The sequence below is a fragment of the Podarcis vaucheri genome, assembly GCF_965113315.1.
Source record: "Podarcis vaucheri genome assembly, chromosome: 7".
Classification (NCBI taxonomy): Eukaryota; Metazoa; Chordata; class Lepidosauria; order Squamata; family Lacertidae; genus Podarcis; species Podarcis vaucheri.
The window spans coordinates 44304762-44322664 of NC_138765.1; the positions used below are offsets into that span (position 1 = coordinate 44304762).

Consider the following 17903-nt stretch of genomic DNA (forward strand, 5'->3'; position numbering starts at 1 on the left):
ATGATTTTACATCTATAGTAAATAAATTTTTGATTCTCTAAAATATGCTGTCTCTCAACCTTCTTTGGAAATCTGATTGTAATTCAACAGAGGCACACATACTTGATATAAAAGAGATACTACCAGTATAATGGGGCCAGTTACATGCTCAGACTTTGCAGTGCTTTGAATCAGGGTATTTTGTTATTCAGAGGGGGTGGCTGCTTCAGAGTTTGTCTCATTATACTGTACACAGCTTGAGTTTTGTATACATCATATCACTATCACTACTGATGACTACATTTGGGGGTAAAACAGCAAGAATGTGTAAGCCACTGGACTAGAGAACAAGGAAATGCATTACTAATTCCAGTTCTTCGATAAGCACACTACTGTATTAAATGGGAAGTGGCAGTAAAATGTAATAGCTTTATTTACTCTTGTGAAAAAACTTGGACTCAAGCAGTTATAAGCTTTCATTTATTTAATCACACAGCTATTTTAAAAATAATATTACAAGCACCATGTTTATTATAATTTTAATATCATATCAGTAAGAATTTTAGTTTCATTTGGTTAAACAATCAAGCACTTTGATATCACATCTAACTTCAGTTATTTGCTAAAGAAGTTCACCTACTCATTGTCCAGGAAGTACACACAGACTCTGGTCAACAGGTCACACCAGCTAGCAGGCTACAGCCTGCTAAGATGTCATATTGTAATCTGACCAACTGAATTGTAAGAAGTTTATGGGAATAGATTCCATGTTGTTTTCTTTTGCTGAAGAGAAATAATCCACTCCTTTGTCTAAAAATGTCATTAGCTTGCAAGGGTTTGTGATAGTGCACTTTTTCTCTCATTAATTCTAAAATAGTTCCTGGCTTTTTGGGTGATGCAAGTAAGTAATGGTGAAGGGGGAACATCTGCCAGCCCTAGAATAGAATAAAACAAAATTAGAATCAGTTCTAAGTTTTGCATATGGTTCCATATTGCCTTGAAAGTACAGCTGTCCAAAGAACAAAACAGTTGGTGGGACCTGTCTTTTAAGGGTCACATAAGCCTTTTCTTTTAAATACAGCTCTTCACTTGGTCTATGCACTTGCATTTTATTCTAGATCACTATAATAGTCTATAATCCTCTGTATGTTACACTAGACCAGGACTGGAGAACTGATGACCCTTAATTAGCCATGCTTATTACAACTCTCATAATTTGCCTTACTTACTAGATGTCATAGGGGTTGGTCCAATAGTTCCCTACCCCACACTAGGGGACCATTAGTCAAGTTCAGTCCCTAATGTCTCCTGCTTGCATAGTTTGATACATTTCAGTTTCTCACTCCCCTGTGCAAGTCAAGCAATAGGAACTGAAGTCCGAACATTCAGGTGCAGTGCTTAAGGGCTCTGAAGATGTTATGGAATCATTTGCCTGCATCTTAGCTTATGCTGGAATGTTGGCACAGCCAATATTCCTCAAATCAATTTTTGGCACTTAAATACAGTAGAAACTATACTTATGACTGCCTCTACTTGGGCCTGATCCAAGTTGCGACCATAGCAAACCCAGAAGTAAATACCGGGTTTGCTGCAATTCGTGCATGCGCAAAAGTGGCTGCCGCTGAATGCACCTGCACATAACAGCGCTTCTACCAGCGACCCTGTTCAACTTATGGACGGACCTCTGGAATTGATTACGTCCGTAAGTAGAGGTTCCACTGACAAGTGAAACAGAGTATATTTTGCCAGCTGTCTGATTATCAGCTGCCATTTAAAGCCTAAACCAGTTTTAAAACATTAAAAGATTAAAAATAAGTTTGGCAGTGGTGGTACTGAAACTCAGGAATTACTGCTTCTATGGAATCCTTATGCACCAGATAAGCATACAAAACATAATGCTATGAGTGTGCATTCTCAGAGACTGGAACACTTACCGGCAGGTGCTAGGGATTTCAGTGACTCTAAAAGATGAGGACTAGAAAACTTGACCATACATCTAAACGGGTCTTTATTGTTCAAGATACCATTTTCTTGTTCATTTCTGAACATAGTCTCAAGCTGTAAGTCAAATCAATAAATGGGTTTATAAAAAAGAGCTCTTTGTAGTTTATAATAAGCAGATAATTATTTTTACAGTTCAAAGTACTAAAACTACACTTCATTTTCAGCCAACAGATTATTACACTCAGGATCCTGGTTTAAGATACCATGGTGGTCCATTAATTATCTGCTCTCAGAATCCAACAGTTATCCTTTCTCGCACCTCATTTTAAAAGAGCTTTATGCATTTTCTTTAAGAAATCTACAAACAGGAACAGCAACTTTTTCAGATTTTACAATCCTGTTTTTTCCAAAGTACTTATGCTTTCTTAAGTATGTGTGTGTATACACACACACACAGCCAATCAGTGAAGCTTGAGCTCCACATATGGAGAACTATATCACTCTGGTGGAATTCTACCTGTATTGTACCACTTTACTTGGGCCTTCTGTCACAAAGACATTAAAGAAAACAGGTTCAATAGATGTGCATTTAAAAAAACCCAAAGAGTGCCCCCCTGTGGCAAATAGGCAACAATGCCTAAAACAGCCTCATTCATAGTTTTAAAGAACCCAAAACACCTGCAGCAATTTTGATTCCATTTTTATCACTGCACTAAGCTACATATTCTAATTTACTGTCACTATTGGCTCAATTAAAAAGCGTAAGAATTACTTCAGTCTCAGTACACTACCCTCTGGGGTAGTTGTGAATTGAGAAAAGTACTTTAACATTTCAAGACCATGATGTATCAATTACAACATCAAAGGAATATCACCATTCTGTATACAGGGTAATGATCTGCATGCACGGCTGGAAATCCCATGTGTATGTAAAATAGTTAATTTAAGAAAAGTAAGCCATTTAAGCCCAGGGTTTTAGACTGTATTTCAAGCAGTCTATACAGTATAAGAATGGACTCATGCAACACTTAGGAACAAATCAATACTCTTTCAGTTAGTACAATGAAATCTGCACGCTAACAGTTGACCTATCTTATAAAAATTGTAGGGCTGCTACAGAAATAGAAAACTTAGTCAATAATATGAATTTTAGGCCACAAACAACTCTAATTGAACATAGGAACTTACTTCTGAGTAAACAAATGGGATTGAAGTGGTAATAGAATAAACAGAATAAAAACTGAACTTGTTTGTGCATCTTACACAGGGGAGTACCTCCCCTGACATGGTGCCTACCTCCAGTTTCATATATCCCATATTTCTTTTTAATCTGATTAATGGCACCTTTTTCAGTTGATCAAATAGTCTTATTCAATTAATCTAAGTAGTTAACTGACACTTCAGCCCTAAGTATTGTTTTGTGCAAAAATAAATTTTATAGAATACATATACATAATAAATGTATATTTGTGCATTAAAATTATATAATATGCATTAAATATAATTTTACCTTGTATTGTGCAAACTCTAGTTTTGGCTGAGGACCATCACCAAAGGCTTCCTCATTAATTCTTTCAGTTCTTTCCTTTTTAAGTTTATCTTCCTTAACTATATTTGGATCCACTGAAAGTACAGAACCATATAAAATTTCATGTAAAATGTTATCCTTTTCAAAGTGGCATTCAGAACTGAACAGAATTCCAAAGATGTAAAGGTCATGATGCAACAGAGTAAGACATACACACGCAGTCCACTGTTGTGTGCTTGAAGTACTATATGAATTGTGCTGCAGTGCCCCCCCCCATTCATTTACTCTATAACAAACATACTAAAAGTGAACATATCAACACCAGAGAAAGCTATGAACTTCCAGCTGTGAGTTAAATGCATGCAAGACAAATATTAGCCACTATTTAAGTTTCTGAATATTTATTTAAATATTTTAGAAGATTTATAAACCTCTCCAATTAGTGCACAACTTGCTGAACCACTTCCTGTGCACACGCACATAGGGGATATGGGCACCCCAAAACAGATAGTCATGTGGTAAACATGGATCTCCTTACAATGGCCAGACTTCTTAATATTTAAATATACTGTTTTGCTATATAGAGTTTTAAGCCAAGATATGATGGATACCTCTTTGCAGAATGCAATTTCGTTCTTGTTGAGGTTGTGGGTGATGAGTTTGAAATTTCTGGAAGAGGGGGGTCCATGGAGAGATAGAATAGTGATAGAACATTGTTAGTGTATTTTTGCCTCTAATGAGTGATTGTATGAAACTGCATTGCATTCAATGCTTGTCCTACTTAGAAAAGACCCACTGAAGTGAATGGGCATGACTAAATTAGGTCCATCAATTTCAATGGGTCTACTCCAAGTAGGACTTTGTATACAACCAATATTCCAAGTTCATTGACTTAAGACCCAGTTTGCATGCCATGAGAAACTGTTAACTATATATTATGCTTAATGACTCCATCAGGGCTGTTTTGCTCCTCCTTCTAGTTTATGAAGAAACAAACCAAATCACTGGCTTAGCATCACAAAACTGCAATCTGATTTATATTAAAAATGCTGACTTCTTGTTGTGGTTTGTTTAGAGGGAAACACAAACCACAACCTCTGCTTTGAACATTAGACTAAACAAAGTATTTTTCCTTCTTGCCAGTGCTCAGTGAAGGACCCTTGGCTCAACTCTCTCTTCAATAACCACGAAATGTAGCCAAGAACAAACCTTGGCTACAGCTCATGGTTAGTGAACAGAGATCTTAACCACAAGCTGCAGTTCAGACAGCACATCAAGCCAAACCTTGGCTTAGCACAATAGCAAACAGGACAGGGGAGGAGCAAAGTGACTAAGCAAGGTTCAGCTTAGCATGCAATGCAGTTCAATGGCATATTTTGAGATTAAGTGATAACAGACAGAAATGATAAAAACTCAATAACGGCTCTAAAAGCAGGAGGGAAACTAATTCTGGCCTTTATTATCTCTTCCTGATTGTAAGACTGTACAGCTCTGTACCACTATAATCAATCTCTTTGAAGGAGAAAATTTCCTTACCTCCTGAGAATTTTAGAAGCAGGCCTAAGATTTAAACACCCCCCCCCAAAAAAAATTGACTTAGAATAGTATACTTAAATAACTCACCTGGCTACATCGCTTAAGTAAAATATCTTTAAGCGAGTCTAAACAATGGCTTCGGAGGTCCATTTCATGGATGTCATTGTAACTGGCGGCAATCAGCAGGGCCTTTAATTAAAAATGAAGGTGCTAGTTTAGTTGGAGTTGAAAGAGTTGTTCCATTATTTCTGTTTTAGAATTGGAATTTGATATTGAATTTCAGAGTATACACCTCTGTAGGATATCATGCAACTGAGCAGTAATTTCCAGTTGCTTGTTCATTCACTCTTACTAAATCTAAGTTTAGAAATTACCTTGAAGATGACAGAAAAACAAATCTTTACCAGACATAATGTATTTACCTGCAAAAGTAACGGTTTGCAGTTCTTATTTCTAGAGCTGGATATGAACACATAAGGAGTCTGTGAAATGTAAGCTACATAGGATGGCTTGTATTGGTTGGGCTTTGTATACTGTGTTCCCCATGCAATGCGAATCCAAATTGCATTGTCTTCAAACTCTTTAAAGCTGATAGTTACCTGAAGTGTAGATAAAGGAAAAATATATATTGCAATCTAGCTGGCAGAAGTGGGCACTCAAAGTACTGAGAACCCTATATTTAAAGGCCAAGAAGTATAGATATAGTTGTTTCTTATATGTGTGTTACAAGAGGCAGAAAACACATCATGAACTACTTTAACACAATGGTTTCTACAATGTATACAAAGAAGTTATGAGATATGAAGCACACCTAATTACCTTCCAATATGATACTAAATACTGCATTAAAAAAAACACAAAAAACCCAAGGATCACTGCTAAATTGGATAGATGGTAGACATTTCTCCATTTAGTTTCAAATTACTATAAATTTACATTATTTTTATACAACAGGATAACAAAACATTTAAGAGAACCCAAAATATTAGCATTGTTTATGCTCACATTTTTCAAAGCTGATTGAAGACTTCTTTTAAATTTCTTTTTAAAATCTGCAAAGTCAAAAATGTCATATTCATCACCTGCCAATAAAACAAAACATTTTAAAATAAGCTTCATTCCAAACATAACTTGCATTATTTTACTTCAAGCATGCAAAATACCAAATTATTTATTTATTATTAATAATTTTAAAATCCTGCTCTTTAGTTAAAAAACTTTTCTGAGACGGTCTCATATCCCTGCCCTCAGGAATGCAATCAAAAATATGAAATACAAAACGAAAAAGGGTTGGGAGAGAAATAAAATTTAGTCACTATTCCTCAGTTCTTATAATGATCACCTGGAATTACAGGAATTCAAGGAGAGAAGGGGCCAAAGTTTCTGATGTTCCAGCAGAGTTTATGGAAAGATCCCGCAGTACCTTCTCCTATCGGATGGAATGGCTGCTGTAGACATTTAGACGTTTATGGAAAGTGCATAATAAAGTTGCTCTTTCCTCAAAGCAAGTCTAGAGCTGGTGTAATGAAAACTAATCTGCCACCCTGGCTGGCATGAGTTGGTGAGGCTTAGGATATGGTGGTGGATTCATACATACACACATCCCAGTTAGATTGCTCTGTTCATTTCCTGGGGGAAATGTTTTATTATGGAAGGAAGAAGTATATCTTGGCCTTTAAGTAGCATTAAGAAAAACCCAACCCTTTGAGCTCTGCTAAACAGTCAAAGGTCTGCAAGAAAAACAGCAAAATTTTAGAGGTTTCCAGCAAGTTTTATAAGATAGCTGACATAATCCACTTTAAAGTTAGGATAAGCAAAATAAGACTATAACAGATAACTGGGCACTTCACTTATTTATATAATGCTTTTGATAATTATAAACACTTCCCACCTTCTTTTGTCATTTGATAAACAGTCCAAAGCTTTTTGTCCCTGTATGTGTAGTTGTCTGAGGAAAAATATTTGACAATAAACAGCATTGCTTATTAACACAAGAATCCATAATTGTTATAAGCTAGCAACTCCCTACACAATACAGGAATTTCATATTTCATTTTGCTGATTAGTCAACAGTTTTGCTCTTTGTTACAGAAAGGATGGCTAAGTTCTGTACGCTTGGGAACTGATATCTATTACACATTCTGGAGATTAGAACAATCCAACCCAACCCTTTTCATGGATGATCAGTTTCCATATAATAAAACTGGTTCCACCCAACAATTAAGAGCTTCACAGAAATAGGACATGTGTTTTCAAATGGTAAGATATAAACAGATTTCCAAATAGTGCAGATACATATTATTCTCATTGGCCACATTTGCAGATAACTCTAATTTTGGCTTACTAAACAATACTGTACACCTATACTCCCACTTTCCTCATCCCTTCATGCAGCCAAAATTTACTTCCTTAACAAGTATAATTGTCAGCAAATTTTAATATCATTCTGATTATATTTGCATAGGGCCATTTGTGCCCAAAATTTCTTCAGGAGCCAAATCCAACCTGCAAGTGACTAGTTGAGTTATTTCTTCTTATTGTTATTTCTACCATAAAGCAGCTTACAAGAAATGTGAATACAATAAAGATCAAATATTTACCCAAACATTTATTCCAAATTATGAGAGGAAGAGAAATTATGGTTCCTTAACTTGACATTGGATATAGATTCTTTCAACCTCCATTTACTTTTCAAAAATTGAAGCAAACTAGAAATCAATGCATGATCCGGGGTAGTGTAGTTACATTTTAACATTTCACAATGTAAACTATAAATAGCTGCAATGTAAATGTTTACCAAATACTACTGATTTAAGATCACAATGGAATTCAAACCTTCAGATTCTGACAAATATTCAAGCTTGTATTTAGTGAGTTATGCAAATACCATTTAATAGTACTGTAATCCTATAAACACTTGTGGCAGTAAGCCAAATTAAACAGTGACACTTGTAAATAAACAGAGGATGAAGTTGAAAAGAGCATCCTATTTCCTTATCTGGCTCTAAATGTAATTCAAGCTATGTATACTGCAAAGAAATGAAATCTTAGTCTAGTAGAAACTTCTTTGCTTTGGGAATGTTCATTGGGGAATACGATTACAGTACTGGCTAAACACAATTACTGGGTTGGAGAGGACTCTTGCCTTCTGAAGATGGTACATGGATAGCTGGGCCTAGTATCACTGTGTAATGAAAACAATACCATCAAATTAAGAGGAAAGGGGAGTGATCAACTACCTTGTATTACCTAAAAGTTAAATGATTTATTTTTTCGACAAGACAAATATTAATCTAATCAAAAGGAAGTGCTGAGTGCTTAACCAAAATCTAACTGATTTATACCAAAACAGAAACTAATCACAACAACAACAAAATATAAGAAAACACTTCACTTACAAATTATGTCTAGATCTGCTGCACGCTGGATAGTTGCATGGTTTTCCTTCAAGACAATAAGAACAACTTATCAAAAAAGTTAGACGATATTATATAGGCCCAAATTGCATACAAGGGCAAGCCACAGTTTTTTCCAAATATACTGGTGCATGCTTCAAACCAGCCCCCTCCCCTCCATGTCATGTTAGGAGAAAACAAAGTAGAACAGTGACCTTGTATTACTTGCGAACCAGCATTAGTGGTTTGTTTTCTCTAAACAGGTAAGCCAATGTGTGAGCATTCGTTCCCACATAAAACCAAGTCTATGCCCTGATTTGTCTTCTCCAAGCATGGAGGAGGGGGTGGAGGTGAAAGAGCTGTGTGCACCAGCATGCTACTCATTCACAGTAAACCATGGTTCATGGCTTACTCTTATGTCCAGATCTGGTTAAAAACTGCATTTGTATTAAAATAATATTGTTTCATTATTAAGCTCTGAACCTGTAAAATCTATTAGCTATTCATTAGTTGCTTCATTGACAAGAAACTGGGGGCACTCCATCACAGATGAACAAGGGCTACAACAGTCATGGGTTTTGTTGAAATTCTGCAGAATCATTATACAAATCAAAATGTATCTACAGCCAAAGTATCCCTGAGCCTCACCACAATTGCTCCAAGGTCACATTTCCCATACAACATGTACAATTTGTAACAGACTGTCAGCGGGAGGGGTTTGTGGCCCTGTCCCCAGGGTTCCAGTTACACAGTGCTCAGATTTCTGGATTAGGTGCTAAAAGGAGCTCCATCACATTGTCCTGCTACACTCCAGCACTGGAGCAAGAAGATACAGTATGCTCCAGTTCTCAGAACTGGAACAATAAGATATGCACCCCAAAGGCCAAAGCCAGTGCTATTTTCTACATCAGGCTTCCTTAAACTCGGCCCTTCAGATGTTTTGAGACTACAATTCCCATCATCCCTGTCCACTGGTTCTGCTAGCTAGGGATCATGGGAGTTATAGGCCAAAAAACAACAACTGTAGGGCTGAGTTTGAGGAAGCCTGTTCTACATCATTGCCCATGCAAGGAATAATAGTGACAGAAAAAAGATGGCGTATAAATGTAAGAAAAACGTGCCCCCCAAATGTGCATTCAAAATTCTCTCACTGCAAAGACCACTACTTTTCACACATGCTCCCATGTGCTCACATCACTGCCTCATCCTCTTATTTGGGTGAAGACATCACCAAAGGTCTGGTGGGTCCTCTATTAAAGGCACTTGAGAAAGATTTCAGTATTAAGAGACCAACTCCTATTAAAAGTAATTTTAAAACACAGACCACCAATAGTACAGTCATAGTACTTAAATAGTACTGTGCTATGTTTCCCAGTAAGCATGTGTTTTATTTTATGCAGAAAAAACACTGACATCTGTACAAATTTCACAATGATCCTTCCAATACTGTTCTCACCTCACATAGTCGAACTACTTCTTGGGACACATTTTCCTTTAGCTGATGGATGTTTAAAGACTGAAGCTGAGTTTCAGACAGAAACCCCCATGTGGCCAGCATTTTCCCCATTTCAGAACGTGGGATTCGCAGCACAGTTCTTCTAATGAATTCAGCTACTCTCTCATCCATAATGAAGACCCTTCAAAATAAAATAGAGATTAAATATTCAGATACATTACACCAGGTATCCCCAACCTTCGGCCCTCCAGATGTTTTGGACTACAATTCCCATCATCCCTGACCACTGGTCCTGTTAGCCAGGGATCATGGGAGTTGTAGGCCAAAACATCTGGAGGGCCGCAGGTTGGGGATGCCTGCATTACACACTGAAGATAGAAAGCATGCAGCAGCAGCAGCTGTGAAAAAGGTAAATCCAATACAGTATTAAGAATTAGTAGGAAAGGGATTGAAAATAAATGGCAAGAATTGAAATGCTACTATAAGTATTTGCTGCAGCCACATCTGGAATCCTGTTACAATTCTGTCTTCATCTTAAAATGGTATCACAAAGCTTCAAAAACCCCAGCCACAACCCTAAAATAATTACAGGTTTGAAACACCTTCCAAACAAGAGATGAGCTAAAGTTTTAGAAGCTTAGGAGTTTTGAAAATATAATTAAGAGGGTAGGATAGGAATATTTACAAAATTATGTTGGCAAAAGTATAGGTGAGAAACCTCTCAGTGGTATAGCTACATATTCCCAAAATTCAGGATAATCACAACAAATTTAGATATTCATCACTTGAGATTTTAAGGTCTATCATACTATAAAGTAGAACCTACTGTGAATCAATCATCCTATCCGCAACAAGTAGATATTAAATACTTATTTTCTCCTGTGTTTTGGCTACATCAGCCTGCTTCAGAAGCCAGTACAGGACACACTATTACAACAGGGGTAATCCGTGTGGTACCTTCCAGATCCTATTGGACTCCATCTCTCATCAACCCTAGTCAGCACCGCCAATAGTCAGGGATGATGCAAGCTGTAGTTCAATTACATCTACATTCTATATTTATCTTGCCATTCCTCCAAATACATGTTCCCCTCATTTTATCCTCACAACCTCTGTGAGGTAAACCAGGCTGAGAAAGGAAGTGACTGGTGCATGGTTACTCTCCGTGAGCTCTGTGGATGAATGAGGAAGTGAATCTGGGACTATCAGATACCTGCTTTTAGTCTGGCACTGTAAGTGCCACTTTATACTGCCTTTTACTCTTGTGAGAGCAGTGCAACATAAGCATACACTGGACCCTACTTTCTTCTGAGAGTTGTTGGAAGATATATTTTTGTAAGAGGGTACCGCATTTTGTTTTTACAATCAAGTTGTCTATAAATGTTATTGAATATAAAAATGCTTGAAGTATGCAAAATAACAGAGCGTCTCCGACCATCTTGGTGGCAAAAGCCCATGGGGTCCTAGGCACACACATGGGGTCTGTGTCCCTTTGGGGAATAGAAGACATGGCAGAGAATGTCATGCTTTAAGAAATATGGTTTATTCACCTATTTACACCTTCAGTCTGAATGAAGTCCAGATTTTACACCATAGTCATTCCAAAAGGTAGCAGTATAAGTAGCCTGCAGCCACCACACTCCAAATGATGGATCTCAGCTCTTTTATCCTTCTTCACCTAGCTCCCACCCAGCTGTTACCCTGGCAACCTCCCAAATCCCCAGTCTCAGTTCACACCTGGGGGCAAGAGGGAAGTTTTGTTGTCTTGTTAACCGACTCTATTGTACCGTAGCTCCACCAGGTTGGTTTGCCAGTCCAGGAATTCCCTGCCTGGCACAGCTGTGAAGTTGGTGTCTTAATCCACATCCCATTTAATCAAACTCCCAATAGTTAATTATTCCTAGAGTTTGGGGAGGGATCCCCCCAGATCTATTATATCCTCATCAATGAGCAGCAACATCCCCACACACTCCAACCCACTCACTGACATTACCGGTACTTTGGGGACTACGGGGCGGGGCTCCTATGCCCTTTATCCCTGCTGGCTGGGGCTGATGGGAGCTGCAGTCTCAAACACCAGGAGGGCTCGACATCCGGCACCCCAGGCCCAAAGGCCATGACTCGGGTTCAAACCCTCTCGGCCACGAAGCTCTCACTGGCTGCGACTTCCTCTCCCGGTCCTATCCTACCTCACAGGTTGTCGCCAGGACGAAATGGGGATCCCACTATGTTAACGGCCGTTCTGAGCTCCTCGGAGGAAGAGCCGGATAAAAATAAACCGACTGATTTACAACGTACCGTTTCCCCGGCTCGCTTTCTTCTGAGGGAAAGGGGCTGCCCCTGTTACCTCAGCGGCGCTCCCCCACCCTCAAGTCGAACTTACTCGGCCCCGTCCTTCCCATCTCCGGCGTCCAGCCGCCGCCTCTTTGCCATCTTCTTTTTCGGCTTACGAAGCCCTCCCGCCGCCCGCCGCCAAACCGTCCCCTCAGCTTTGAACCAGCCAATCAGCTGCCGCCTTCTCGTCCTCCGAAGCCAATCACCGCCCTAGCGGTGCCACGCGCCGCCTTGGCGGCTGCGCAGAGCTCGAACCGCGATAGCCAAGAGAAGCCCCCTAGCGTTCCTCGTCTCCTGTTCCGATTGCTTCAGCGTTAGTATAGTGTGCTATCAGCTGCAGCAGGAGAAGAGGCGGGATTTCCGTGTGACGGAAGCGGTCAAGAAACAACAACTTCCGGGTCTGAACGAAGCTTACGTCCGGGTTTTGCCCTTTCTTTGAATTTCCGTCTGTTCCAGGCGTGCGGGGAGTTTTGCAGAACTTAGGTAGGTAAGTGTGAAGCGGGGTCTTCAGTAAGCGGGTGTTTGTGTGACTTTGAGCGAAAATGTGAGAGAGGAGGAAGAATAAGAATGGCAAGGATGTTGAATTCTGTTGACTGCTCGTTTATATCTATTGTATTATATCATGGGGAAATTATGTAATGTATATATGTAATATAAATTGAGTTGTATCTGACCAATCCATATTCAGCGTAGATCCATTGAAATTAATGGAGTGGAGGGACACATTTATGCCATTCATATCTCCTCCAGCCCAGCGGAATGGGGAGTAGTAATATTTCTGGAATTTCAGTACTTTAGTTGTTATAGCAAATCAGGATTTTATTTATTCATTTTTTGCTGTTCAAGAGAATAAGAAGAGCTTGCTGGATCAGGCCAATGGCCTGTATATAGCATAGCATCATTTTCTCTCAGTGGCAATCCAGATGCCTGTGGGAAGCCTGAAAGCAGGATCTGAATGAAGATCCTTTGACAGTGGAGATGGAACCCAGCCGTAGGTAGCCTTATTCAACATGAATTTGCTACCCATGTTGATGGTATAGTTTTATAGTTCCATAGTTTTAACTGTGTGCTGTGCTTTTATAAAACCCAGGCTTAAAAAACAAGACTGTATGCTGTGCGAAAATGTACTTTCAGTCCTTTCGTTCTTACATTTATGTATATTTCTGTATACTTTGAAAATGGATTAGATTTATGATGTGTCCGTATGCTAGTATGTTCTCACTAAAACTCTGATTAAAAACAATATTAGGAACAGCAAAAAATCTCAAACTAGGCTTGCTCACTGCATTGTAGTGTTGTCCTAATAAAGCTCTCCCCTCCCTTGTCATATTGTGTTGGGAAATGGGTAGCTATGCTGGATTTGTACTTCTACCTTCTATTGTTCTTTTATTGACTATTTTATGATTTTATATACTATAAGCAGGCTTTGGTGGGAGAGGGCATTCTCTGTGCCAGCCCTTAAGTTGTGGAATTAGCTCACCACAGAGATGTGTCTTGCACTTACACTATATAGTCTCGATTGTATGTTGAAGATACATCACTTTACCCTCGCCTTTAGTGCCTGAGCTATGTATTTTTAGGACCCACCCAGTTCTCTTGACTGTAATTTGTTTGTAATGTTGCTATAATCCACCCTGGGACCTTATTGTGAAGGATGGCTAAGAAATAAAATCACCATCAACAACAACACTTTGTGCACCACATTCTACAGTATGACTGGCTTCTGAAACTGTAGTTTTTGTGAAAAAGGTTGGGATCTTAAAGTAGCTTATGGTGTGGCTAAACCTTGTATATTGAACAAAAACTAGCCTATGTATAAATTTGGGTCACTCCGAGCTTTCCGGCAGCTGAATTCTACAAATGGAATAGAAGTACTCTTTGAATGAATGAATTTTATAGTGTTGGTTACTAGAAAAGCATCTTAATAGTTATGCTTGCTTTTCTTGGCCATGGCACCACCTTGTGGTCATTCATATATACACTTTGTTGTTGTCCTGTGGGTTTGTAAATAGCTTTTATGTGCATTTAAATAGAAACCAACTCACAGCCTGCTTTTAGAGAGAGAAATATAATGGTGCATATTAATCACGCCAGGACTGGAAGTTAAATCAGGCTTGGCGGAAGCTTTCCTACATTTATGCCATTTTCAGTGAGAAATGATCCCATCTCCCTTAAAAAGATGATGAAAACTCTTGCTAGTTACCAAAAAGTTGCTATGAAAACCTGTTCACCCAAGCCAGGTCAGGCTTTCTGCAATCCCTCAGAGGCTTTTTTCACACTTCCCATCTTTAAAGTGTAGATTTTTCACATCTAACTATCCATTTTTAATCTGCCTGCCTTGTTTCTGTGGTGAAAGCTTGGCTGCAGCTGTAACACTGCTGGCTAAGTAACAATTGTGCTGCACAGTGAAATATCACAATATGGTACTATGTAAGGCTGACACCAGTGACATGGAGTACAAATTCTTCCAGTACTTCCTTTTCCTGTGGAGGTTTTTCCATTTCATAATTTCGTTAGTAATGATTAATGCATGGCAATTGTGAATATATACAAGGCAATCTCGGCAGTTTCAAAGCTTCGTTTACTAAATACAAATAAAATAAGCATGCTAAATTAGATCACCCTGTAGGACAACAGAAAATGTTCTGATGAAGACTGAAAAATTGTCAATACAAAATTTTCTGTAATACCCGTGTCACTGTCTGAGGCATGCAGTTTTTAAAAATATTTTCTGGGTTATATAAGTCTGAGGGGTTTCTGTATTTCTGCAAACTGAGGTTCCTCCAAGGTGCCTGGTATCTCCTCTGTATGTGTGTGTGTGTTTGTGGTGTCACTTATGCCACTTAAAGAACCTGATTCGGAGAAGGAGTTCACTATTAGCCCATTTTGTCAAACCTATATACTGAGAGTAGACGGTTAGGTCTCCTTAGGGGACATAAAGCTGTTCCATTCATTCTGTAAGAGAGTAAAAAAACCCCTGGCAGCCTACTATTTATTGAACAGCGCTCCCTCCTGAGGAAGAAGAGAAATGCCATTTCTGTGGGGGCTCCTTAATATCCTGAGGTTAAATGTATTGAGCCGAGATAATGCTGCTTTGTAATCAATATAAATAAATCATCTCTTGAATTTTGACAGAACAGTCTTGCTCATTTTCTTCTGCGAACTCAGTGGTGCAGAATGATTTGACTGTGGAAAGAGAGAATGGTTAGAGCAAGGCACTGGCATAATAGCTCAGTAGCAGAGTGCAAACAGACATCTGGGGACGAAGCTTTGTGTGTGTGTGTGTGTGTGTGTGTGTATGTGTGTATATGCAGTTGTTGTCCCCCCCTTTGCTTTGTATGGTGAGGGGAGGATGATGCAGCCACTGCACTTGTGTAGATGCAATGCGAATAATACTTGTTCTGATAAACCACTAATTATCTGAATATAGGAAGCTGCCTTATACTGAGTCAGGCCAGTGGTCCATGTGGCTCAGAGTACTGGGCAGAGGCTCTGCAGGGTTTCAAATATGACACATCCCCAGTTTTACCAGGGACTGAACCTGCAAACGTCTGTGTGCAGATGCCCTACCACTGAACTACAACCCTTCACTTGTCATAGGCTAAATATCTTCTAGCTCAGTGTTCATTCGTCTAGACTTGTATTGTCTACACTGACCAGCAGTGGCTGTCTAGGGTTCCATGTGGAGTTTCTCCCAGCCCTACCTGAAGATGCCAGGGTTTGAACCTGAGACGTTTTTCATCCAAAGCAGACATGCTACCACTGAGCTATGGCCCTTTCCCAAATTTATTTCATTACTATTTTATTTTGCCTTTCTCTCAAGCAGCTCAGGACAATAAGGAGAGTCTCCAGCTTAATTTTATCCTCACAACAATCCTGAGAAGTATGTTTGGCTGGGAGAGAGAGAGTGACTGGCCCAGGGTCACGCAATTAGCTCTATGGCCAAGAGAGGATTTGAAACTGGGTCTCCTTAGTCTCAAAAAGTTAAAGGACCCCTGACCGTTAAGTCCAGTTGCGGACGACTCTGGGGTTGCGGCGCTCATCTCACTTTACTGGCCGAGGGAGCCGACGTTTGTCCACAGACAGTTTTTCATTCCTTCTTTCCTTCCTTTACTGGCTTCAAGCCATGTGCGTTTCTTGAAAATATCCATCTGATTTTAAACTCACATAGTTTTACCAAAGTCCAAGTTGTATAAAGTGGGACCTGTTTTTATCAAGGTCCAAGTTTTCTGTAAACATTCTGATTTTGTAGGTTTTTAATTGAATTCTGACTTCCTGTCCTTGCAGTAGTAAGCATATATAAATCACATTATGAACACAAACTGCAGTAACTTTTAAAAACAAAGTTCAGCAGACAGAATTTTGATTTTTAAAAAATGCCATTCATGTTCCCCCCCCCCACAGTTGTGAATTGACAGATAACAGCAGGCGCACAAGTCAGATTTCCCAGGTAAGTACTAATTTTTATATTGTTCCAGGCTTTCAAAGGTTAGAAATAGCTGCCTTATACAGAGGCAGACATTTGATCCATTTAGCTCAGTATTCCCTACACCAGACCTTTCCGAACTTTTCGTGTTGGTGACACTTTTTAGACATGCATAATTTTGCAACACAGTAATTCAATTTTACTAGCAAACTGGAGGCTAAACTAACCCCTTTCTAGCCCTGGGAGAAGCATGGGAAGCGTTCACGCAACACACCAACACATTGCAGGTGACACACTAGCGTGTCATGACAAACAGTTTGGCAAGCTCTGCCCTACACTGACTGGCAGCAGCTCTCCAATGTTTAAATTACTTACGCATCCTCACAACAATGCTATGAGGTAGGTTGTCCTGGGAGACAGTGATTTGTCCAGGGCTATGCTATAAGCTTCACAGGTGATCAGGGGTTTGTATTTATGTATCACGTACAAACCTTATATTTTGTTTTGTCAATATAAAAACTGCTTCAGCCATTTTTCCCTGCCAAAGAAGAAAATGAACTTAAGTTTTCCTTTCTTAAACAAATGACTTTTTTAAAAAAAATGTTTGCTAGCTATTGGAACAGAGCCAAAATCCAGTTGTTGTAGCTTTATAAGTTTTGACCTGGAAGTCCTTTATGTTATGTTGCACTGTCCACTACAAATATTTCTCTTCTTTATTCTATGCATCCAAGCCCAGTGCATTTTATTTTCTGCGTGTAAATGTTACAATTTTTATGGTTGTATTTGATAAATTGCAGGCGTTGGATCTACGTTACTAATACCAGTTCTTAAAATGTGTTAAGCTTGAAGGTGTTGCTTAAAATCTCCTTTTAAATAATAATATAAAAAACATGGTGATAGTTACCGTATAGTCACGCTGGTTCTATGCACTTCCAGTACCAGGAGGGAGCATTTGTCTGAATAGCAGTTCTTAGGCTTCACAAGAGAAGAGTGCTATTGCTTCTGATTGGTCACAATGGGACACAGGAAACTGGGCTAGATCGGTCCTTTTGGTCTGACCCAGGAGGTTTCTTTTTACGTTCTGACCTAGCCAGGCTCTTATTTTCTTTCTTGTTCTCTTTGGTTCTTCCACCTCCCTCCCTGGAGAGAAATGAGTACAAAACATTTTTTTTAAAAAAATATAATTTTTATTAACAGGCCAATCACATCACATTATCCAAATCACATTAATTCCAAATTATACAGCCAAATTTTGTTGGGGGTACCCGTACATCAAGCTCCGAACGAGTCCAAACATCACTTGTA

The 17903-nt window shown here is 39.0% G+C and overlaps 2 protein-coding genes across 4 annotated transcripts in view; one reads left to right on the forward strand and one right to left on the reverse strand.

Moving 5' to 3' along the window:
* Nucleotides 1–445: 445 nt before the first annotated feature.
* CENPN (centromere protein N) lies at nt 446–12369 on the reverse strand. 2 transcript variants are annotated; one of them, XM_082232376.1, is made up of 11 exons: nt 12222–12369; nt 9839–10019; nt 8386–8431; nt 6875–6935; nt 5993–6068; nt 5410–5586; nt 5075–5176; nt 4063–4120; nt 3434–3546; nt 1914–2037; nt 446–914 (listed from the first exon to the last, which is right to left on the reverse strand). In XM_082232376.1, the coding sequence occupies exons 1-11, from the start codon at nt 12269–12271 to the stop codon at nt 802–804; spliced, it is 1101 nt and encodes a 366-aa protein (XP_082088502.1). In that variant the 5' UTR covers nt 12272–12369; the 3' UTR covers nt 446–801. The 2 variants fall into 2 exon arrangements, with proteins under 2 accessions (XP_082088502.1, XP_082088503.1); XM_082232377.1 differs by having other exon boundaries at nt 12137–12292.
* A 147-nt stretch (nt 12370–12516) lies between these two features.
* The window catches only part of CMC2 (C-X9-C motif containing 2), a 39866-nt gene continuing 34479 nt past the window's right edge, over nt 12517–17903 (forward strand). The window contains exons 1-2 of one of the 2 annotated variants that reach the window (XM_082232408.1): nt 12517–12655; nt 16577–16622. The gene's annotated coding sequence lies outside the window, so the exon portion shown is untranslated. Of the gene's footprint in view, nt 12656–12937; nt 12962–16576; nt 16623–17903 lie in introns of those variants that run through there. The other variant, XM_082232409.1, reaches the window with a different exon arrangement.